The sequence below is a fragment of the Arachis stenosperma genome, chromosome 3, assembly GCF_014773155.1.
Source record: "Arachis stenosperma cultivar V10309 chromosome 3, arast.V10309.gnm1.PFL2, whole genome shotgun sequence".
NCBI classification, from domain to species: Eukaryota; Viridiplantae; Streptophyta; class Magnoliopsida; order Fabales; family Fabaceae; genus Arachis; species Arachis stenosperma.
In genome coordinates, this window is record NC_080379.1 from 136,889,577 (window position 1) to 136,914,717 (window position 25,141).

General features: G+C 35.7%; 1 protein-coding gene and 1 long non-coding RNA gene across 2 annotated transcripts; one reads left to right on the forward strand and one right to left on the reverse strand.

The window, feature by feature from the left end:
- LOC130968990 (bifunctional UDP-glucose 4-epimerase and UDP-xylose 4-epimerase 1) lies at positions 1–3,327 on the forward strand. Its single transcript, XM_057894531.1, has 9 exons — positions 1–379; positions 483–532; positions 628–763; positions 1,752–1,853; positions 1,967–2,194; positions 2,415–2,496; positions 2,631–2,713; positions 2,820–2,911; positions 3,103–3,327. The coding sequence occupies exons 1-9, from the start codon at positions 185–187 to the stop codon at positions 3,185–3,187; spliced, it is 1,053 nt and encodes a 350-aa protein (XP_057750514.1). The 5' UTR covers positions 1–184; the 3' UTR covers positions 3,188–3,327.
- Positions 3,328–3,611: 284 nt separating this feature from the next.
- Positions 3,612–4,925, reverse strand: LOC130968991 (uncharacterized). Its single transcript, XR_009081762.1, has 2 exons — positions 4,539–4,925; positions 3,612–3,777 (listed from the first exon to the last, which is right to left on the reverse strand). It is a non-coding gene; the product is annotated as an uncharacterized LOC130968991 (long non-coding RNA).
- Positions 4,926–25,141: the final 20,216 nt, after the last annotated feature.

The following is a 25,141-nucleotide window of genomic DNA, read 5'->3' on the forward strand; positions in this document are numbered from 1 at the left end:
ACAGTGAACACAATAGAAACTGTTTTTCACACAAATTAAAGATTCCAGTACCCATTACTTATCCTATATAAACAACCCGTACTTCTCACACCTCAATCGCATTCTCTCTCTTTTCCATCGCCCTCATTAGTCACTCTGTTCGCTCAAAACAGTAAAACACTTTCTTCTCTCTTTCCGAGAGACTATGGTGTCGTCCAATCAAACGATACTGGTGACCGGTGGTGCCGGTTTCATCGGCACTCACACTGTGGTTCAACTCCTCAAGGGAGGTTTTAGGGTTTCAATCATTGACAATCTCGACAATTCCGTCATGGAAGCTGTTGACAGGGTCAGAGAGCTCGTCGGTCCTCACCTCTCTCAGAACCTCGAATTCAACCTCGTATGTTCCAATTTCAATCGTTTTCTTCGAGCAAAGCTCTTTTTTTTTAATCTGCGTTGCATTCAACTGAATTTTTATGTTTCCTTTCCTTCCTTTTTCGCAGGGCGATCTCAGGAATAAGGATGACTTGGAGAAACTCTTCTCCAAAACAAAGTTCGTGAAACATTAGAATTCGGACTCTGTTTTTTTGATGTTTTTCTTCGGAAGTATATGTGGAAGCGTTGTTTTTCATTTTTCATATGTCACAGGTTTGATGCTGTTATCCACTTTGCTGCTCTTAAAGCTGTTGGAGAAAGCGTTGCCAAGCCTCGTCGCTATTTTGATTTCAATCTGGTTGGAACCATCAATCTATATGAAGTTATGGCCAAGTATAATTGCAAAAAGGTGCGTCTTCTATTTTCTTTGGAACAAATTGGGATAGAAATGAATACAAGCTAAGTGAGGTCAGTCTTTGGATTAAGATTGAGAGGAATCATTAAAATCGGGATTATTTTTTTTATTCTTTGGAATAATATAAGAAGCTCAAAAAATAAAATAAAATATATGTTTAAAATGATTTCAATAATTGAAGACATATATAATACATATATCACTGTACGTCTGTACCAAGTGATGAAGTATTAGATTTTCGTCTTTTCTTAGCCAATTATTTCGTTGTCATTTTCGTTAAAACATGGTCTTATCCACAATTTAAACCTCATGTCCTCATGTAAGCCAAAGATATCTTGAATCTGTTTGCTGGAGTGTAACTGAAACAATGAATAGTGGTTCATCACATGTGGTCTTCCCTTCCTTGTTTCTGCATATAATATTTGAGAATTATATATCAAACTTATAGGAATGTCGGGATTGGATTCATCAAACAAGCTGAAGATAAAAATTTATAAGATTTAAGTGAAAAATACATCTTAGACAGATGAATCCCTAAAGGAAAAGAAAAAAAGAGTATCAATGAAGGCTTCTACGGTAGCAAACGTGGACAAGTTAGTTTAAATTAAGACCTTCTACCTTAATCCTTTAGGGGCTAATTTGTTCGAAGCATAAATCATCTGGGGTTTACTTGTCACTTTACTCAAAAATTAATAGAATTTAGTTTGGTTAGTTGGGTCATTCAAATCATTTCTTGGAATCAAACAAAACTAGTTACTACTTGTTCGGTTTTAGATTTATTATATTTTAACATAAACTCCTGAACGCTCAACTTGATCACTTGTTTATCTCTATTGTCTAATCTTTCACCGTTTTTGAATTAAAATATAAGCGATTGCAAATGGTTTAGGCCCCTAATAACTGGGATGGTTTCTGTTTAATATCTTCTTTGGATCTTGTGGTACCAAAGATTATTACTTAGCATGTGTATGCTCTTGGACAGATGGTTTTCTCATCATCTGCAACTGTTTATGGCCAACCTGAAAAGATACCTTGCATGGAGGATTTCAAGTTACAGGCTATGAATCCCTATGGACGGACCAAGGTAGTTACTGTATTAGCTACATAATATTAATTATAAACTACTGAGTTGAAAATGCGTACTTTTTGTTTTAGGCCTAATTGTTTGCTCTCTTGAACTTAATAAATTAATTGTAGGTTTTCCTTGAAGAAATTGCTCGAGATATCCAAAAGGCTGAGCCAGAGTGGAAGATCATTTTACTGAGATACTTCAATCCAGTTGGAGCCCATGAAAGTGGTAGACTGGGTGAAGATCCCAGGGGTATCCCAAATAACCTCATGCCTTACATTCAACAAGTTGCTGTTGGAAGGCTGCCCGAACTCAATGTATACGGTCATGATTATCCCACAAAGGATGGCTCTGCGGTTCGTAAAATTCACACAAACGTTGCAACTTCTTTTTCATGTTATAATATTGTAACAAGAATAAGAATAATTTTTCTTCACAAACTGGACAAGCTATTTGTGTTGAAAAGCGTAAATAGAAGCAATTAATAGTGAATAAACCAAATTACATGGGAGAAATATATGTATTTTCCCTTAAAAACCTTAACCAACTTCTTTCTTTTTCCATATACGAATTTAGGTACGGGACTATATCCATGTGATGGACTTAGCTGATGGCCACATTGCTGCCTTGAGAAAGCTGTTCACATCGGATAACATAGGTCAACTTGTCCCCCTTTTCTTCCCTTACATATTGCTTTTCCCTGCAGTACTGTTGACATTTCAAGTGTTTTGTTTTTTTATAGATTGATTGTTTTGCATTTTTGTATGCTGATGTAAATAAATTTGTACTCAGGCTGTACTGCTTACAACCTGGGAACCGGCCAAGGTACATCTGTGCTCGAAATGGTTGCAGCATTTGAAAAAGCTTCTGGCAAGGTAATTGTGGGGCTTCCCCACATACATTCATGAATATTCAAATGAATAAAGTCATCGGATCGCATTCACAGGTTTCTCATTTTCCATTGGATGTTTAATCTTTCAGAAAATTCCCATAAAATTGTGTCCAAGAAGGCCGGGAGATGCTACTGAGGTATATGCATCTACAGCGAAGGCTGAGAAAGAACTTGGTTGGAAGTAAGTAGTCAATCGCAATCTTTTTCTTTTATCTTTTACAAGTAACAAACATGGTGAAATTGGTAAATATCGAGGTTGTGTTTATTGGCTGAAATCATTATATTTAAAAGATTAGCATCATTGCACTAAACAACTCGCAGTTACCTTTCAATTTACGCTCTTGGTTTTTATTATTTTACTCTTACGTTCAGGGCAAAATATGGCGTAGAGGAGATGTGCAGGGACCAATGGAATTGGGCAAAGAACAACCCGTGGGGCTACAAAGGGAAGCCTTGAATGAAACTTGACAACATAATTTGAGTTATATGTACAACTTCAATTGTCTATATTTTACGCCCTCGATATCAATATCATGAGGATAAAGTTTGTTATTTTTCAAGAAAAAAATGAATAATATCTAAAACTTTTTCTTTTGATCTCAAAATATAAAATTAATTTTGATGCACTGGCAATATAAAGTAATTTTTACGTGTATCTAATTGCGTAACTACATATCAGCAAGAATAACTACGATTGTGTGAATGATATTTAAAAGAGCAATGTGATTGGATGACTATGTAAAATTTATTAACATAATTCATAACAATTTTGATGTTTATATTGTGTAGGTAACGACAATATTTTGACATTCATTTTTATTAACAACACTCAAATAGCTCAATCATAAAAGTAGATCAAGCCTTTTTGACTCTTAGGCAGGTTCTGAGAACCGGATCGATCATCAAACCGTTCTATTTATTGATTTATTGGTTCAACTAGTCCAATCATAATCTAACCAAAAAACTGTTTTAAAATAAAATAATAAATAAATTATAAAACAACTCTCAATGCTGCAAGCTACTCCACTCCCAACTTTGAGCTGCTCCCTAATAAAGTTTCAAGTAGATAATTTAAAAACATTAATATTAAGGCTCAAAACATATTAAAGCTTGAGATGTATGTATGTATTAAGTGAAATCAAAGCAAAAATAATCGAGAGAAGAACAATTTATTATTTGAATTTAAAAGAGAGTCTCCCACTGCAAACATAACATTTGTTTGTCTGGGATGTGAAGAAATTAAAAAACAATTCTGATTTGTCTACATATTAAAAAGACGACAATGCAAGTTGATAAATATAAACTAGAAGGTTTATTAGTTACAAACTTGATACAATATGGCATGTCTAGGCTAATAGGGTACAAAATCAAGAGACGGGGATCAAGCATTCATTCCTACTGTACAACAAGAATCTTCGGTCCCAAAAGATGAGACTTTTCTATGAGATGAGTATTTCTTAACTGCTTAATTATGTTTGGTTTGGTCATAACTACTTACAAAAATTCTAATTAGCAACACAAAAATCAAATAATTTCACATTCAGAAATCAAGAACAATGAGCCACAAAAAAAAAAAAAATAGCAGCAATAGCATAACAATACAAAATTAATGATTTCACATTTAAAAATCTGGAACAATCAGCAACACAATGACAAAAAACAGCAGAAGAACCAAAGCTAATCAATAATCACAACACATTCAATAGTCAGTAAATTAAAATAATAAAATCACAACACATACAAAATAGTAGCATAGATCACATCAGAAGTTACTAAAACACACAAAGAAATTAAAAGAAGGTACAAACCCTAGGATAGAGGATGCGGCGTGACTGAGGGTCACAGACAATAAGGACCGCGGCAAGTAGGACGGCTGAGAAGCAGATGACGGCTTGACCGAGAGGAGGAGGAAACGACGGCGCTTGCAATGATTCTTCCTCTATTTGAGCGCGACGGCAACACGACAGCGAGCAACTTCAACCCTCAACCAGAGAAGCCACAGGACGATGGGGATGACGTGTCGAGCTACAAGAGGGGCTGGGTTCGGGACAGAGGGAAGGAAGAGGCTGCGGAGGCACTGACAACAACGGACGGCGCCGGTAGAACCCTAAGTTTTGAACTTTGAAGATTTGCTTTTCTGACTCTGATTCTGAATGAGTAACGAAGGGGGAGGGTGTTAGGGGAAGGGGGGTTGACGCATTACGCGTTTGGTGTTGTTTTTAATCAAAACGGCGTTGTTTATAAGAACTGGTCGGTTCACAGTCCGGTCCAACTGGCCAGTAACCGGCCGGTTCAACGATTTTTAATCTGGTGGTTTTAAGTATTGGACCAGACCGCTTACATCGCCAGTTTTTGGTTTAACCAATTCGATTGGCCGATCCGATCTGATTTTCAGAACCATGGTTTAGAAAGATAGATACGATTTACTAAATACATAACAAAAGACATTATATATCTTTTTAATTTTTTTTCAAAAAACTGAAATACTTTTTCGATCAAATCCCAACTTGTAATAAAAGAAAACACTTCCCTTCCCTGTGTCCTCTTGATCTATTTCAATCAAATTCCAGCTAGTTCAACATTTATCTTCTTTACTTCACATTTATATTCTTCCTTCATCTTTCTAATCCTTCATTTTCTTTACTCCCCCTTCATACTCTTCCTTCATCTTCTTCGCCCTTTCATCTTCTTCACTTTTGCTTTTCCAGTTACGATACTAGTATGCATGGGATGGAGTCAAACTTCGGAGACGACAAAACCAAGATAACACAGACGACAACCAAGTAGCAGGAGGTTGTCATGGCAGCAAGGTAAATATTAATTTTCTACATTTCTTTAAAATTTTTGTTGACTTTAAGAGGGTAATTTTTTGTGTTTAGGGTTTGTTGATTCTTGAATAGGGTTTGAGTTACTAAAATTTTGTTTCGATTGATAGTTAATGCTATAATAACATCAAGCAAAATGTAATGTTTCTTGCTCTTTTACTAGAAAAAAATGTAATAGATTTTTTTTAGATTCTACTTAATATTGTACTTTTTCATTCATTTCATAATTTGATATTGGATTTTTAATACAACCATATATTTTTTTTTACGAATATTATATGTTGTTCCCCTACTGAATACTGGTTGGCTAATTGCATAACTTTACTTTATCTAATTTTTATGATTATTTTTTTGAAAATTTTGTGTTTCAGGTCCTTATCTTTATCATCAAATGCATATGCAAGTAGCTATTATTGTAGATGCGGTTTTAAATCAATATTGTTAGAGTCTTTAAAGCCACATATTTTTGGTAGAAAATTTTGGACGTGTCTAATTTAGAAGAACAAGTCATAAAGCTGTAGTTGTTTTAGGTGGGCTGAAGAAGTGTATGATCCCTCTACTGCACATACCATTTTACATGAAGCATGTACAAAAAAAATATGAAAATTAAGAAGAAACTTCATATTGAGAGGAAAAAGGCCTTTGTCAAATGGTGGTGATTGTTTGCTTGGAATTATTAATAGGAGTTGTTATTTTGTATTGTATTAGAGTAATGAATAGATACTTTTGTTTTGGAAAACTCTAGTTGAATGTGTATCTTTATAAAGAACAAATATAAATTATGCAACAACCTATGCAATTATGCAACAAAATATGCCTACTCTAGCAGGATTTGTAATGTATTTATGTAGCAAAATATGAATACTCTAGTTTAGTAATTATTGTAACATGCACTTAATTCTAAGGTTATCATTATTCCCATTTTTCAAAGAGGTTATTTTATGTACTTAAAAAGTCCAAAGCAAAGGACATCAATTTGACTACTCTGAGGTGTATCATTATTCTCATTATTCACATGTGTATTTTATTTTTATTGTGTTTCACATGTCTATCTTTATTAAGCGCATTGTCATAAAGTTTTAACCATTTTTCTATCTGCATATTGCCGAACATTCTAGCATCGCCAAATACCAAGAGAAAAATAGCATTGTCTTTGCTGTTGGTGCACGAATTTGTGATCCGCACAACTAACCAGCAAGTGCACTGGGTCGTCCAAGTAATACCTTACGTGAGTAAGGGTCGATCCCACGGAGATTATTTTTGTTGAAACGAACTATATTTATCTTATTATTCTTAGTCAGGATATTAATCAAAATTATCAGTTGGAATTATTAGATTGGAGAAATAAAAGAGAATAATAGCGTTACTTGTTGTGCAGTAATGAGAAATATGTTGGAGTTTTGGAGATGCTTTGTCTACTGAACTTCAACTCTTCCTTGAAATCCTTCTTCACACGCAAAGTCCCTTCCATGGCAAGCTCTATGTAGGGTGTCACCGTTGTCAATGGCTACTTCCCATCCTCTCAGTGAAAACGTTCCTATGCTCTGTCACAGCACGGCTAATCATCTGTCGGTTCTCAATCAGGTTGGAATAGAATCCATTGATTCTTTTGCGTCTGTCACTAACGCCCAGCCTTCAGGAGTTTGAAGCTCGTCACAGTCATTCAATCCCAAAATCCTACTCGGAATACCACAGACAAGGTTTAGACTTTCCGGATTCTCATGAATGCCGCCATCAATCCGGCTTATACCACGAAGATTCTGCATAATGAATCTAAGAGATGCTCATTCAGTCTGATGTAGAACGGAGGTGGTTGTTAGGCACACGTTCATGGTTTGGGGAAGGTGATGAGTGTCACGGATCATCACCTTCTCCATAATTAAGCGCGAATGAACATCTTAGATAAGAACAAGCGTGTTTGAATGGAAAACAAAGGAATTGTATTAATTCATCGAGACGCTGTAGAGCTCCTCACCCCCAACAATGGAGTTTAGAGACTCATGCCGTCAAAAAGTATGTAATTCAGATCTGAAAATGTCATGAGGTACAGAATAATTCTCTAAAAGTTGTTTAAATAGTAAACTAGTAACCTAGGTTTACAGAATATGAGTAAACTAAGATAATTGGTGCAGAAATTCACTTCTGGGGCCCACTTGGTGTGTGCCGGGGCTGAGACTAAAGCTATCTACGAGTAGAGGCTTTTCTTGGAGTTAAACTCCAAGTTATGACGTGTTTTGGGCGTTCAACTCCGGATCATGACGTTTTTCTGGCGTTTAACTCCAGACAGCAGCATGTACTTGGCGTTCAACGCCAAGTTACGTCGTCTATCTTCGGGCAAAGTATGGACTTATTATATATTGCTGGAAAGCCCTGGATGTCTACTTTCCAACGCCGTTGAGAGCGCGCCAATTGGACTTCTGTAGCTCCAGAAAAGCCATTTCGAGTGCAGGGAGGTCAGGATCCAACAGCATCAGCAGTCCTTTTTCAGCTTAAGTCAGATTTTTGCTCAGCTTCCTCAATTTCAGCCAGAAAATACCTAAAATCACAGAAAAATACACACACTCATAGTTAAGTCCAGAAATATGATTTTTGCTTAAAAACTAATAAAATTCTATTAAAAACTAATTAAAACATACTAAAATCTACATGAAATTACCCCCAAAAAGCGTATAAAATATCCGCTCATCAGAACACCAAACTTAAACTGTTACTTGTCCTCAAGCAACTAGATAAATAAAATAGGATGAGAGAAATTAAAAAGTAATAATATCTAAGAGTTTTAAATGGAGCTCAGATTCTTTTTAGATGAGCGGGGCTTGTAGCTTTTTGTTTCTGAACAGTTTTGGCATCTCCCTTTATCCTTTGAATTTCAGAATGATTGGCATCCATAGGAACTCAGAATTCAGATAGTATTATTGATTCTCCTAGTGTAGTATGTTGGTTCTTGAACACAGTTATTTTATGAGTCTTGGCCGTGGCCCTAAGCACTTTGTTTTCCAGTATTACCACCAGATACATAAATGCCACAGACACATGACTGGGTGAACCTTTTCAGATTGTGACTCAGCTTTGCTAGAGTCCCCAGTTAGAGGTGTCCAGAGCTCTTAAGCACACTCTTTTTGCTTTGGATCATGACTTTAACCACTCAGTCTCAAGCTTTTCACTTGGACCTTCATGACACAAGCACATGGTTAGGGACAACTTGATTTAGCCGCTTAGGCCTGGATTTAATTTCCTTGGGCCCTCCCATCCATTGATGCTCAAAGCCTTGGATCTTTTTTACCCTTGCCTTTTGGTTTTAAGGGCTATTGGCTTTTTCTACTGCTCCTTTTTTTTGACTGCTTTTTCTTGCTTCAAGAATCAATTTCATGATTTTTCAGATCATCAGTAATATTTTTCGTGTTCCTCATTCTTTTTAGGAGCCAATATTCATCAAATTCAAAGTACAAGTTATGCACTGTTCAAGCATTCATTTAGAGAACAAAAAGTATTGCCACCACACATAGTTAATTATAATTTTTATTATTAAGAACTCGAAAAATATAGATTACTTCTTTATTCCAAAAAAAAAAATCTACTACTTTATTCATGCCTGATGATGATGAAAAAAATAAATTATAGCTTAATTGGAAATAAAATCAAAATAGATATACTAATTACTACTACTATATATCTCCTAAGGTAAATTTCTATAATAACACTATCACTAAGTTAAAGCAGAAAAATTGGAACTCAACAACCTGTTGTTTTGAGGAGTAGATGTTCCTCTAATCTGTGGGGTGCTTTTCAAGGATTAATTTTTGGCGCTTCAGCTCCCTTAGATCACACCCTTGCTCTTCCTGTTCCTTAAGCAGTTTGCAAAGCATGCTACTTTGATTGTTCTGTTCTTCCTTTATTTGGTCCATAGCTTCTTGCAATTTGGAAATAGAAGCCTCAAGATGTCCCCAATATTCGAATTGAGGCAGTTCTGGGAGGGCTTCCTGTGCTCTCCTTTTGGCTGAATCATCTTGTTGCTGTTGTCTGACCATTGATATCCCAGTGATTGGCCTCTCAACTGGGATATACTCTATTATTCCCATCTTCACTCCGGCATCTTTGCAGAGCATAGAAATTAAGCTTGGATAGGCCAATTTGGCGTCCTTGGAATTCCTGTTTGCTATTTTGTATAGCTCACATGAGATCAGTTGATGGACTTCTACTTCTTTTCCCAACATGATGCAGTGAATCATTACTGCTCTTTTAATGGTAACTTCAGAACGGTTGCTGGTGGGCAATATGGAACGCCCAATGAAATCTAGCCAGCCTCTGGCTACTGGTTTTAGATCTTCTCTTTTGAGTTGAATTGGGGTGCCAGTGGTGCTGGTGGTCTACCTGACTTCAGGGATGCATATATCCTCTAGAATCTTGTCTAGACCTTTATTTACCCTTATCATTCTCCTATTAAAGGAGTCTGGGTCATCTTTCAGTTGAGGAATCTTAAATATCTCCCTGATCTTGTCAGGATGGGTATGAACGATCTTCCCTCTGACTAAGGTCCGATGGTCATAGAGAGCAGCTCCAATTATTCTTTGCCTGTCTGTCTGCCATAGATTAGCATAGAACTCCTGAACCATGTTCCTTCCCACTTCGTTTCAGGATTGGCCAGAATTTCCCAATTCCTGTTTCGAATTTGCTCTTGGATCTCCGGATATTCATCTTCTTTCAGATCAAATTTGACTTCCGGGATCACTGATCTGTGACTCATTATTTTGTAGTAATGGTCTGAATGTTCTTTAGTTAAGAACTTCCCTTGATTCCAAAGTGGCTTTGGAGTACTCTCTTTCTTGCCTCTTGGGGTGGGTTGTTTTCCTTTAGGAGCCATGATCTTAATGAGTATGTTTTTGTGATCACGGATAACCACACCAAACTTAGAGCTTTGCTTGACCTCAAGCAAAAGAGAAGAAAGGAGAGGGATAGGAGGAGAGCAAGTATTGCAAGGTGATGATGAGTGGGGCGCCGAACTCAATATATAGGGAGGGGGGGTGGGAAATTTCGAAAATAACAAAAGAATAAGATAGAAGATATGATTTAGAAAAGATAGATATGATAAGAAAAAGATATAGTTAAAAAAAAGAGAAAGATATGAACAATAATTAAAAAGATAAATCTGAATTTTTAATTTTGAAAAAGATTTTAAAAAGATAATTGAGTTTTAAAAAAAAACAAACTTAAAAGAGTTGGATTGGATTGGAAAACAATTTGTCCTTATGGATTAAGATATATTTGAAATTTTTGAAAAAGGAATTTTAGAAATTAGGGTTCTTAGAAAACTAATTTGATTTGAAGGATGACATTTTGAAACATGTTGATGCAAGAAATTATGAATTGAAACATAAAAATTTAGAAAATTTGTAAAAAAAATGAATTTTACCTCCTCCCCACCATCCTGGCGTTAAACGCCCAAATGCTGCATGTTTTGGGCGTTTAACGCCCAAATGTTGCTTCTCCTGGGCGTTCAACGCCCAGCTGATGCATCTTTCTAGCGTTGAACGCCAGGAAGTCCTTTGTTACTGGGCGTTTTTCTGAACGCCCAGGATGCTGTCAATCTGGCGTTAAACGCCCAGAAGGTGCTTCTTTCTGGCGTTTAACGCCCAGAAGATGCTCTTTTCTGGCGTTTAACGCCCAGATAACTACCCTTACTGGCGTTGAACGCCCAGTGGGTGCTTCTTTTGGGCGTTCAACGCCCAAAATGTTTCTTACTGGCCTTTTTTCGCCAGTGAACTTCCAAATTCCCCTTTAACTCTGTGAATCCAATCAATTGCTTTTTTTACCTTGAGGATATTTTGACCTATACCTGTAAAAATCAACAGAAACAAATAAAATTAAATTTTGTGATTGGCTGGGTTGCCTCCCAGCAAGCGCTTTTTTAATGTCATTAGCTGGACTATTACTGAGTTTTAATGAAGTCCCAGTTTTGAGCATTCTTGCTCGAAATTGCCTTCAAGATAATGTTTAACTCTTTGTCCATTAACAATGAACTTTTTGTTAGAGTCATTATCCTGAAGCTCTATGTATCCATATGGTGATACGTTTGTGATTACATATGGACCTCTCCACCGGGATTTTAATTTCCCGGGGAATAATTTGAGCCTAGAATTAAATAGCAGAACTTTCTGCCCCGGCTCAAAGACTCTGGATGATAATTTCTTATCATGCCATCTTTTCGCTTTCTCTTTGTAAATCTTTGCATTCTCGAAAGCATTGAGTCTAAATTCCTCTAGCTCATTTAACTGGAGCAATCGTTTTTCTCCAGCTGACTTGGCATCAAGGTTTAGGAATCTGGTTGCCCAGTAGGCCTTGTGTTCCAGTTCCACTGGCAAGTGACATGCCTTTCCATACACAAGCTGGTATGGAGAGGTCCCTATAGGGGTCTTGAATGCTGTTCTGTATGCCCACAGAGCATCATCCAAGCTTCTTGCCCAATCCCTTCTACGGTTAATTACAGTCCGTTCCAGGATTCTTTTGAGTTCTCTATTTGAGACTTCAGCTTGCCCATTAGTTTGTGGGTGATATGGAGTAGCTACCCTGTGGCTAACTCCATAGCGAACCAGAGCAGAGTAAAGCTGTTTATTGCAAAAATGAGTGCCCCCATCACTGAATAATACTCTAGGGATACCAAATCTGCTGAAAATGTGTTTCTGGAGGAATTTTAACACTGTTTTAGTGTCATTGGTGGGTGTTGCAATAGCCTCCACCCATTTGGATACATAATCCACTGCCACCAGAATATAAGTGTTTGAGTATGATGGTGGGAAAGGTCCCATGAAGTCAATGCCCCATACATCAAACAACTCAATCTCCAAGATCCCTTGTTGAGGCATGGCATAACTATGAGGTAGATTGCCAGATCTTTGGCAACTGTCACAATTAAGTACAAACACTCGGGAGTCTTTATAGAGAGTAGGCCAGTAGAAGCCACATTGGAGGACTCTTGTGGCTGTTCGCTCACTTCCAAAATGTCCTCCATACTGTGATCCATGGCAGTGCCATAGGATCTTCTGTGCTTCTTCCTTAGGCACACATCTACGGATTACTCCGTCTGCACATCTCTTAAAGAGATACGGCTCATCCCAAAGATAATACTTTGCATCTATGATCAGCTTCTTTGTTTGCTGTCTACTGTACTCTTTGGGTATGAATCTCATTGCCTTGTAGTTTGCAATGTCTGCAAACCATGGCACTTCCTGGATGGCAAAGAGTTGTTCATCCGGAAAGGTTTCAGAGATCTCAGTGAGAGGGAGGGACGCCCCTTCTACTGGTTCTATTCGGGACAGGTGATCTGCTACTTGGTTTTCTGTTCCTTTTCTGTCTCTTATTTCTATATCAAACTCTTGCAGAAGCAACACCCATCTTATAAGTCTGGGTTTTGAATCCTGCTTTGTGAGTAGATATTTAAGAGCAGCATGATCAGTGTACACAATCACTTTTGATCCTACTAAATAGGATCTGAATTTGTCAATGGCGTAAACCACTGCAAGTAGCTCTTTTTCTGTGGTTGTGTAATTCTTCTGTGCGTCATTTAGAACACGACTGGCATAGTAAATGACGTGCAGAAGCTTGTCATGCCTTTGTCCCAACACTGCACCAATGGCATGGTCACTGGCATCACACATTAGTTCAAATGGCAATGCCCAGTTTGGTGCAGAGATGATTGGTGCTGAGACCAATTTAGCTTTCAGGGTCTCAAATGCCTGCAGACACTCTTTATCAAAGATAAATGGCGTGTCAGCAGCTAGCAGGTTGCTTAGAGGTTTGGAGATTTTTGAAAAATCCTTTATAAACCTCCTATAGAATCCTGCATGCCCCAGAAAGCTTCTGATTGCCTTAACATTGGCGGGTGGTGGTAATTTTTCAATTACTTCAACTTTAGCTTGATCCACCTCTATTCCCTTGTTCGAGATTTTGTGCCCAAGGACAATTCCTTCAGTCACCATAAAGTGACACTTCTCCCAGTTTAAAACCAGGTTAGTCTCTTGGCATCTCTTTAGAACAAGTGCTAAATGGTTAAGGCAGGAGCTGAATGAGTCTCCAAACACTGAAAAGTCATCCATCAAGACTTCCAGAAAATTTTCCACCATATCAGAGAAAATTGAGAGCATGCACCTCTGAAAGGTTGCAGGTGCATTGCACAGGCCAAATGGCATCCTTCTGTATGCAAATACTCCAGATGGGCATGTGAATGCCGTTTTCTCCTGATCCTGGGGATCTAATGCAATTTGATTATAACCTGAATATCCATCCAGGAAGCAGTAGTATTCATGACCTGCTAGTCTTTCTAGCATCTGGTCTATGAATGGTAAAGGAAAATGATCCTTTCTGGTAGCTGTATTGAGCCTTCTGTAATCAATACACATACGCCACCCAGTAACTGTTCTTGTAGGAACCAGTTCATTTTTTTTATTATGAACCACTGTCATGCCACCTTTCTTAGGGACAACCTGGACAGGGCTTACCCAGGGGCTATCAGAAATAGGATAAATAATCCCAGCCTCTAGTAACTTAGTGACCTCTTTCTGCACCACCTCCTTCATGGCTGGGTTCAACCGCCTTTGTGGTTGAACCACTGGCTTGGCGTCACCCTCTAGTAGGATCTTGTGCATGCATCTGGCTGGGCTAATGCCCTTGAGATCACTGATGGACCACCCAAGAGCTGTCTTGTGTGTCCTTAGCACTTGAATTAGTGCTTCCTCTTCCTGTGGCTCTAAGGTAGAGCTTATGATTACAGGAAAGGTATCACCTTCTCCCAGAAATGCATATTTCAGGGATGGTGGTAATGGTTTGAGCTCGGGTTTAGGAGGTTTCTCCTCTTCCTGAGAGATTTTCAGAGGTTCTACTATTCTCTCTGATTCCTCCAGATTAGGCTGAACATCTTTAAGGATGTCCTCTAGCTCTGATTCGAGACTCTTAGCCATATTGACCTCTCTTACTAGGGAGTCAATAATATCAACACTCATGCAGTCATTTGGGGTGTCTGGATGTTGCATGGCTTTAACAACATTCAACTTGAACTCCTCCTCATTGACTCTCAGGGTTACTTCCCCTTTGTGGACGTCAATGAGGGTTCGACCAGTTGCTAGGAAAGGTCTTCCTAGAATGAGAGTTGCACTCTTGTGCTCCTCCATTTCCAGCACCACAAAGTCAGTAGGAAAGGCGAATGGCCCAACCTTGACAATCATGTCTTCAATCACGCCTGATGGGTATTTAATGGAGCCATCAGCAAGTTGAAGACATATCCTGGTTGGTTTGATTTCTTCAGTTAAACCAAGCTTTCTGATAGTAGATGCATGTATTAGGTTGATACTTGCCCAAAGATCACATAAAGCTTGCTTGGTACAAGTACCTTCTAATGTGCATGGTATCATAAAGCTCCCAGGATCTTTAAGCTTCTCAGGTAAGCTTTTCAGAATGACTGCACTGCATTCTTCAGTGAGGTAAACTTTTTCAGTTTCCCTCCAATCCTTCTTATGACTTAAGATCTCTTTCATGAACTTAGCATAAGAGGGTATTTGCTCAAGTGCTTCTGCAAACGGAATCTTTATTTCAAGAGTCCTGAGATAGTCTGCAAAGCGGGCAAATTGCTTATCTTATTCCGCTTGGCGGAGTTTTTGAGGATAAGGCATTTTGACTTTGTATTCCTCAACCTTAGTTGCTGCAGGTTTATTACCTATAGAAGTGGGTTGGGAAGCCTTTTTAGAAGGGTTGTTATCAGCACTTGTATATGACTGATCCCCCACTGGCATTTGAATGCCAGGGGTGGAAGCTGGAGTGGCGTTAGACGCCACCTCCTTGTTTGTTACTGGCGTTTGAACGCCAGAACCATGCTCCCTTTGGGCGTTCAACGCCGAATTCATGCTTGTTTCTGGCGTTGAACGCCAGGAATGAGCATGGTCTGGGCGTTCAACGCCAGCTTTATTCCTCTCTGGGCTCTGACTGTCCTCAGAGGGATTTTGAGTAGCCATTTGTTCATTTCTTGGTTTCCTGCTGCTTTGAAGTGAGGTATTTAATGTTTTCCCACTTCTTAATTGAACTGCTTGGCATTCTTCTGCTATTTGTTTTGACAGTTGCTTTTCTGTCTGCTTTAATTGTACTTCCATATTCCTGTTAGCCATTCTTGTTTCCTGTAATATTTCCTTGAATTCGGATAGCTGCTGAGTTAAAAAGTCTAATTGCTGATTGAATTCATTAGCCTGATCCACCGGACTGAGTTCAGCAGTTACTGTTTTAGCTTCTTCTTTCATGGAAGATTCACTGCTTAGGTACAGATGTTGATTTCTGGCAACTGTATCAATAAGCTCTTGAGCTTCTTCAATTGTTTTTCTCATATGTATAGATCCACCAGCTGAGTGGTCTAGAGAAATCTGAGCTTTTTCTGTAAGCCCATAGTAGAAGATGTCTAATTGCACCCATTCTGAAAATATTTCAGAGGGGCATTTTCTTAGCATCTCTTTGTATCTCTCCCAGGCATCATAAAGAGATTCATTATCTCCTTGTTTGAAGCCTTGGATGCTTAGCCTTAGCTGTGTCATCCGTTTTGGAGGGAAATAGTGATTCAGGAATTTTTCTGACAGCTGCTTCCATGTTTTTATGCTGTTTTTAGGTTGGTTATTTAACCACCTCTTAGCTTGATCTTTTACAGCAAATGGAAACAGTAATAATCTGTAGACATCCTGATCCACTTCCTTATCATGTACTGTGTCAGCAATTTGCAAAAATTATGCCAGAAACTCTGTAGGTTCTTCATGTGGAAGACCAGAATACTGACAGTTTTGCTGCACCATGATAATGAGCTGAGGATTCAACTCAAAGCTACTAACTCCAATGGAGGGTATACAGATACTACTCCCATATGAAGCAGTAGTGGGGTTAGCATATGACCCCAGAGTCCTCTTGGACTGTTCATTCCTACTTGCTTCCATGATGGAATACAAGGGATAATTTATATGTTGATATTATTTTTTTTTTGAATTAATTTTTATAAAATAAAATAAAAAACGAAATAAATAAAAGAAATTGGAAATATTTTGAAATTAAAATTTGAATTTTTATATAAAATTTTCGAAAAATGTAGTTCAAAATTAGTTAGAAAATATAATTTTTTTTTTGAATTTTGAATTTTATGATGAAAGAGAAAAACACACAAAAGACACAAGACTTAAAATTTTTAGATCTAATGCTCCTTATTTTCGAAAATTTTTGGAGGGAAAACACCAAGGAACACCAAACTTAAAAATTTTAAGATCAAGACACAAGAAAAACTCAAGAACACTTTGAAGATTCACAAGAACACCAAGAACAAAAGAAAGAACACCAAACTTAAAATTTTTAGAAAACCAAGACAAATTTTCGAAAATTAAAGAAAGATTAACAAGAAAATACCAAACTTAGAGTTTGGCACAAGATTCAATCAAAGAAAAATTATTTTTGAAAAAGATTCCAAAGCGAATACCCAATTATCAAGAACAACTACCAATGCTCCAGCCAATTGGGCAGTAATCTCAATGTTGGTTTTAAAAATGTATCATATTTATGGATAAAAATATAAATTTTTGAAAGTTAATGTTTTGAAAAAGCACAAGAAAAAACAAGAAAGGACACAAAACAAGAAAAACTTGAGATCAAACAAGAAAAATAAACAAGAACAACTTGAAGATCAATGAAGAACAAAGAACACAAGTAAAAAATTTTAAAGAAAAATATAAGATATGCAATTGACACCAAACTTAGAACAAGACACTAAACTCACGAAAATTAGCAATTAATTAAGAAAAATAATAAATTTTGAAAAAATTTTTTTTTGAAAAGAAACTATCCTATCAAGATTTAATGACTCTATAACAATAAAAATAAATTATTCCTAATCTAAGAAATAAAATAAACCTTTAGTTGTTCAAACTCGAATAATCCCCGGCAACGGCGCCAAAAACTTGGTGCACGAATTTGTGATCCGCACAACTAACCAGCAAGTGCACTGGGTCGTCCAAGTAATACCTTACGTGAGTAAGGATCGATCCCACGGAGATTATTTTTGTTGAAACGAACTATATTTATCTTATTATTCTTAGTCAGGATATTAATCAAAATTATCAGTTGGAATTATTAGATTGGAGAAATAAAAGAGAATAATAGCGTTACTTGTTGTGCAGTAATGAGAAATATGTTGGAGTTTTGAAGATGCTTTGTCTACTGAACTTCAACTCTTCCTTGAAATCCTTCTTCACATGCAAAGTCCCTTCCATGGCAAGCTCTATGTAGGGTGTCACCGTTGTCAATGGCTACTTCCCATCCTCTCAGTGAAAACGTTCCTATGCTCTGTCACAGCACGGCTAATCATCTGTCGGTTCTCAATCAGGTTGGAATAGAATCCATTGATTCTTTTGCGTCTGTCACTAACGCCCAGCCTTCAGGAGTTTGAAGCTCGTCACAGTCATTCAATCCCAGAATCCTACTCGGAATACCACAGACAAGGTTTAGACTTTCCGGATTCTCATGAATGCCGCCATCAATCCGGCTTATACCACGAAGATTCTGCGTAATGAATCTAAGAGATACTCATTCAGTCTGATGTAGAACGGAGGTGGTTGTCAGGCACACGTTCATGGTTTGGGGAAGGTGATGAGTGTCACGGATCATCACCTTCTCCATAATTAAGCGCGAATGAACATCTTAGATAAGAACAAGCGTGTTTGAATGGAAAACAAAGGAATTGTATTAATTCATCGAGACGCTGCAGAGCTCCTCACCCCCAACAATGGAGTTTAGAGACTCATGCCGTCAAAAAGTATGTAATTCAAATCTGAAAATGTCATGAGGTACAGAATAATTCTCTAAAAGTTGTTTAAATAGTAAACTAGTAACCTAGGTTTACAGAATATGAGTAAACTAAGATAATTGGTGCAGAAATCCACTTCTGGGGCCCACTTGGTGTGTGCCGGGGCTAAGACTAAAGCTATCTACGAGTAGAGGCTTTTCTTGGAGTTAAACTCCAAGTTATGACGTGTTTTGGGCGTTCAACTCCGGATCATGATGTTTTTCTGGCGTTTAACTCCAGACAGCAGCATATACTTGGCGTTCAACGCCAAGTTACGTCATCTATGTTCGGGCAAAGTATGGACTTATTATATATTGATGGAAAGCCCTGGATGTCTACTTTCCAACGCCGTTGAGAGCGCGCCAATTGGACTTCTGTAGCTCCAGAAAATCCATTTCGAGTGCAGGGAAGTCAGGATCCAACAGCATCAGCAGTCCTTTTTCAGCCTAAGTCAGATTTTTGCTCAGCTTCCTCAATTTCAGCCAGAAAATACCTGAAATCACAGAAAAATACACACACTCATAGTTAAGTCCAGAAATATGATTTTTGCTTAAAAACTAATAAAATTCTATTAAAAACTAATTAAAACATACTAAAATCTACATGAAATTACCCCCAAAAAACGTATAAAATATCCGCTCATCAGCTGTCAAGGTAGTAATGTTGGATAAAGCAATATTCCTCATTTAATAGTAAAGTATCTTTAATTAAAGAACTTTCATGTCACCTGGGTACAACAATAATACAACTCAGGAAAAATCTATTTCACAAAGGATGCTTACTCAAACTAAGGTCAAAATCATGCATTTCTCACACGTTTATTAATCAAGTTTTAATAACTCATAAAAGTAGTCAAGTAATTAAACAAACAAATTCATAAAATTACTATTGCATTACTATTTCTTGTTTGTCAAATATATTTTCAAAATAAAAAAATAGTGCATAAATCAGAAGATATATTGTGCACTGCGTATATAAAAACATCTGGTTGCATAATGTAATCTCCACCTCCTAAGAATTTTGCTACAAATCATATAAGATAACATTCATACTATGGTTGCATACATAACCAGTTACATTACATAATCCAATCCAAAATAACATTTATACTATTTACTGCATAATTCAGTTACATTAGCTAATCCAAACCAAAATAACATTCATTCTAAGTTTAAAGTAACAGATTATGTATCAATGAAAGCTTATACCCAAAAAAATAGTATCATTGTACCCAAAAAATACTACATCATAGAGCCTGCAACTAATTATGCATAATTATTTTTACATAGACAGTTTTTGCACATCTTCAAGGCTCCAAAATATGTCCTTCAACTGAGATTGTTGTCTAAACTTACGGGCAATGCACGTGGAGTATCATAGTACCTTAAACCACTTTCATCTAGGATCTATGCAGTCATTTGGGGCCGGATCTGCCTTCACAAATAAAATGCTTTGGACACGTATACTCGAACATAATATTTTGTAAAAATACCTACTAATTATTTCACCTGACCTATAAAATCTAATTTGAATGCTACGGTTTTCAGTATAATGAGCTAGAATTAGTTAAAAAAGTTGCTAGTTGTTAAACAATATAAACAAATCCATCTTCACTTAACCCACCCTAAACTTGAAGTAACTCACACAATAATATAAATATATTGATACTCATTCTCAACTTCCATATGCAATTCATATCATTGCCCTTCTCCCCAATAATCCAATCTAATACATCTCGTCTTAATAGAATTGTATTTGTCCTTATTCCAAGTAAATGACGACCACTACTTTTCTTTTTACATGCAAAAATAGAGTTAAAAAATAATTAGCAACATTATGTCAAGTTGCATCCTCATCTGAATATAATAACTAACACATTAGCTAATTTGTTTATTACGGTCTATTTCTTCCTACAAATAGCCAAATTCAGGGATAAGAGTTGTATTAGAATCTATGAAAATTAAAATAAAGACAAGATTATAAAAAAATAGTATCAATAGATAAAAAAACTATTTACAAGTTGCATTGATATAAACTATTTTTTTAAATAATATAACAAGAAAAACATGATAAAAGCATTACTGATTCAGAAAAAGAAAAGAATCATATATCTGAAATGCTTGTATTTACATGGTTGTTAAAATCCAAAAACATTACTGGTTTATAAGAAAAAATTAAGAGAATCCATGATGAAGAAGATTACATATTCAAAAAATGAAGAAGCAATACAAATTAAAAATAGAGTACTACCTAAAATAAAATATCTTAACTAAAGTAAAATTTTTTGACAAATGTATTAAAACTACCAAATCTACAAATAAAAATGAAAAATAAAAATAATTGAGTTAACAAACAAACACAAACAATAAACTCTACATATTTGTAGTTATGTGATGCCTTGGGAGGGAAAATAGTTGAAAATTTTATCTTAGAAAAGTTAAAAAAAAAAAGAGAGAAACGAAAAAGGTTAGAAATGAAAAGAAGAAGAAGAAGAGGAAGAGGCATGAGCTTCTCTTCTTCTTTGTTGGTTGCGTAGCTACAGAATGAAGGAGAAGATAAAGCTAGGGTTTTGATAAAAGAAGAACAAGATCTGGTATTTGTGAAATATATTAGGGGTAAAGAAGGAAAACAATTATTAAGATGGTCTCTAAATCCAGTGTCTCCAGATGTCCCAAGTGGAGTCTGATACATAAATTTGACTAAGAGACATGTACAAAGATATGTATTTTGTCTCTGTCTCCTAAACTAAACATATTACAAAATGTGGTATTGTCCTTTGTCTCTGACTCTGTAGTACATCCAAACACAGTCTTAGGTAGCATTTGTTTTGGATTGGAGTACTGAGACTAGGGGAGATCGAGACTCAGTATTGTGTTTGAGGATGGAGACCGAAATTTTAATAGGATTTCTTTTCAAAAATATCCTCATTTAATTTTTTAAATTTTTATTCTATCCTTCTCCATCTTCATCTCCAATTTTCCCTCACCTCATTCTGCACACCCTCCATCTCTTCTGCCACAACTTTCTCCATCATTCTTCCCAATGACAGCGGCAAACAAGGGTCCTTTCCTCGTCGGCAATGTCTCCTCTCCAACTCCTCATCACCACCACCCACCACTCTCTGATCTTCGTGACACTGTCATCGTCCGTACTGTCATGCTTCTCAGTTTCCACCGAAAGAGGCTCATCATGACGAATTTTGTGGCTTTGTCGCCTCTACTCCAACCCTGGCATGTCTTTTGCGATGCCGTTTTGTCAGACCAACCGTCACTAAATTCCTCATTACCACCCATCATACCCAAATTCCTGGAAAGATTCAAACTTTTCACCAATTCACTATCCTAATACATAAAGCCCCAACTTATGAACCTTAGAAAACCCACATTTGAACGAAGAAACACATAAATTATAATTATAGCCATTTTGAAATTTTTTGATGATGATTCTGACGAAGAAAAAGAGGGATTAGGGTTTAAGTTTTTGTTTTCATTGTTTTAATTAATTAGAATATTTAAGTAATTTTATTTGTTTCAGTATCTGTATTTGTTTTAAATCAAAGAAGATATTGAGACATAATTCAGTATTATACACTCTACACCAAACATAATACAGAAATTTAATTTAGTTTCTGTCTCCTAATCTCTGTCTTCCAGTCTCAGTTTTTCTTTCAAACGCTACTTTAGAGAGTTCTTGGACAAAGATTTTATTTGTTTATTTTATTTTATTTTATTTTTTTAAATATCATGAAAGAGATTACTAATGAACAAGATAAGTAAAAAATAGTTAAATTTGTTACATAAAAAATTAAACAAAACTGCTATTTGTATATTAAAATCAGCTATTAAAATAATCCAAATATATATATATATATATAAATTTATTTTTAATATATATTTTATATTTTAATGTGTATTCTATACTGATAATTAATTTTGGTGTACACCAAATATAGTTGATAATTAAAAGTGGTTTTACGATTAGCCATTTCACCACTAACACACTACTTTCAAGGGAATTTAGCGGATATGCGAAGAGAATGGACAGCTTTATTGCTAAATTTTAATCTAGAGCAATCATACCATGGATAAGTATATAATAAACATTTAAGAAATTGCCATTACAAATAATATAACAAGCTGAAGAACCAATTATTTAGCAAAGGGGAAATGTGGAGATCAATTATAAGATGTTTTAGCAAGGTTAGATGTAAGAGGAGCATACTTGAAGTCAACCTCAAGCTTGTTATGTCTTTCAACTCCTTGAGAAAGGAAGTTCTGCAACCAACCATCTCACTAGTTCTATGTTTCACAATAAGCAAAAACAAAATGTGAAAATCAAAATGAAAATTTAAGAAAGAGATATATAAAAAAGGTGTTGTGAATGCAGTATAGGCTCAAGATGACGGCCTGCAAAACAATGAAAATATTCAAAATGGAATCCAATAAGATTAAATTGAAGAAGTAATACTTATGGATGCGTTGCGTACCATGGGACTTTGGTGGTAGTTGCCTACGTAATCTTGTTGAGTTTAAAGTTTAAATTAATAATATTTAATGATGACTAATATTGGCTTAGTTATGAATTAATAACTGTTGGAAAAAAATTTGAAACTCGAACAAGAATCTATCTGACAGCAAAAGTATTAAAAATAATTTTTTTTATAATTTATGCAATTAAATAGACAATATTAAAGATATTTCAAGCAGAAAATATAATAACAAAAATTAAAAGATCAGACATCAAAATTTTTATCGTGAAAAAATCTTCAAAAGAAGGAAAAAAAACTTACGAAACTCATTTTAGTATAATCTTTCACTCTCAAATAATGAATACACAATCAATCTTTCTAGTAGCACTAGGGTATCTCAACAATAAACACATACATAATCAAAATTGATGAAATCAACATAAACTCTCCATAAAGTAGATATCTCAAATCAGACAAAAAAAAAAAAAGAATACAACTAATAAGTTATATCTTAATGTTTATTTCTACACCAGAAACAACATACTCAAATTTTATAAGAAATAGAACAAGTTTACGAGTTTAATAAGATCAAAATAGCACTGTTCTTTTTTCCCTTTTTCTTCTTCTTCTCGTTGATTTTCTCTTCTCTCCCCCTGACTCTTTTCTTTCTTTTTCAAAATGAACTCTCTCTCTCTCTCTTAAATTATGGGCCCTAATTGAGTTGGAACTACTGACAAATCTCTTTCTCATCAACTTAAGTAAGGCGAGGTTATTCCATCAAATTCATCTTTTCTTTGCAAGAATTAAACTTTATTACAGGTATTTTATTCAAATTTTAATCTATTTTTCACCGAAAATGTGGATATCTCAATGTCACAATTGTAGTGTCAACAGAAATTAAAAAATAGAATTAGAAAATAAAAAATACAAGGTATTTGAGGCAAAATAAAATGTAGAAATTAAAAGAGAAAGAAAGAAAAGAAGACGAAGAAGAACAAATAAAAGTAAAGAATTTTAATTAAAAATAGAAAGTAGAGTACAATTTTGAGTTCAAACTTTAGAGGAATTAGTTAAGATTTTTAGTTTTATTTCATAATGCCACGGAGGCTGAGAATATTTTTGGGTTTCCAAATATTTCCCAATAAGAGCTTAACTTGTTACAATATTTGCTTAAAGTTTTATTTATAGACTAACCCAATGCCTAATTGACAATTATTCCTAAAGGCCACTTAAATTTTCAAAACATTATCATTTAACTATTCTCGCTATATTTTTTTGACGCTTTGCATTCTACCTCTATTAGTTACATCTTTGACCAAATATGTCTAATAACATCGTGTCAGTTACAACCTACTTTGAATCATTCTAATAAAAAATTAAAAGACCTTGGCATAATTCGATGAGTATATTCCAAATATCACCAGAAAATCAACTTAATTGATAAATCATTTTTTAGATAATATTTTCTTTGTCTAGCAATAGGTAAATTCTTAGTTATCATATCTGAAGTTTATTGTCATTAGTATAGATCTTTTTCAGTGCATATGACTTCATCTCAAGCGCTTGACATATTCAATAATATCTCACTTTATGTGCTTTGATCTAAAATAAAACGTCGGATTCTTGCTGAGACAAATAGCATTTTGACTGTCACAAAATAACACAAACTTCTCTTGATTAATGCCTAACTTTTGTAGAAATTTTTTCATCCACAAGATTTTCTTAGAAGTTTCAACAACAGTAATGTATTTTGTCTCTGTAGTAGATAAAGTAACACATTTCTGAAGTCGGGATTGTCACGACATGCTCCCCTGCAAAAGTCATCATATAACCAGAAGGAGACTTTTTTGAATCAAGATTCCCAACCATATCTGCATGTGTAACTATCCAACACAGGTTAGCCACTCCCAAAGCATAAGCATACTCTAAAGTATCATTGAGGTATCTGAGAATCCACTTTACTACTTGCCAGTGTTTTTTGCTAGGACTAGAAATAAATCGACTAACAACTCTAACAGCATGAGCAATATCCGGCCTGGTGCAGACTATAACATACATCAAACTATCAACCACAGATGCATATGTAATCTTTTTTATTTCTTCTTTTTCTTTCTCACTTGTAGGACATTGCTACAGAATCAGCTTGAAATGACTATCAAGTGGAGTACTAATAGTTTTGGAATCACTCATGTTAAACCTCTATAAAACCTTCTCAATATAATTTTTGTAAGGTTCCACATTGATTGGGGAGGAAAACGAAATATGCCTTAT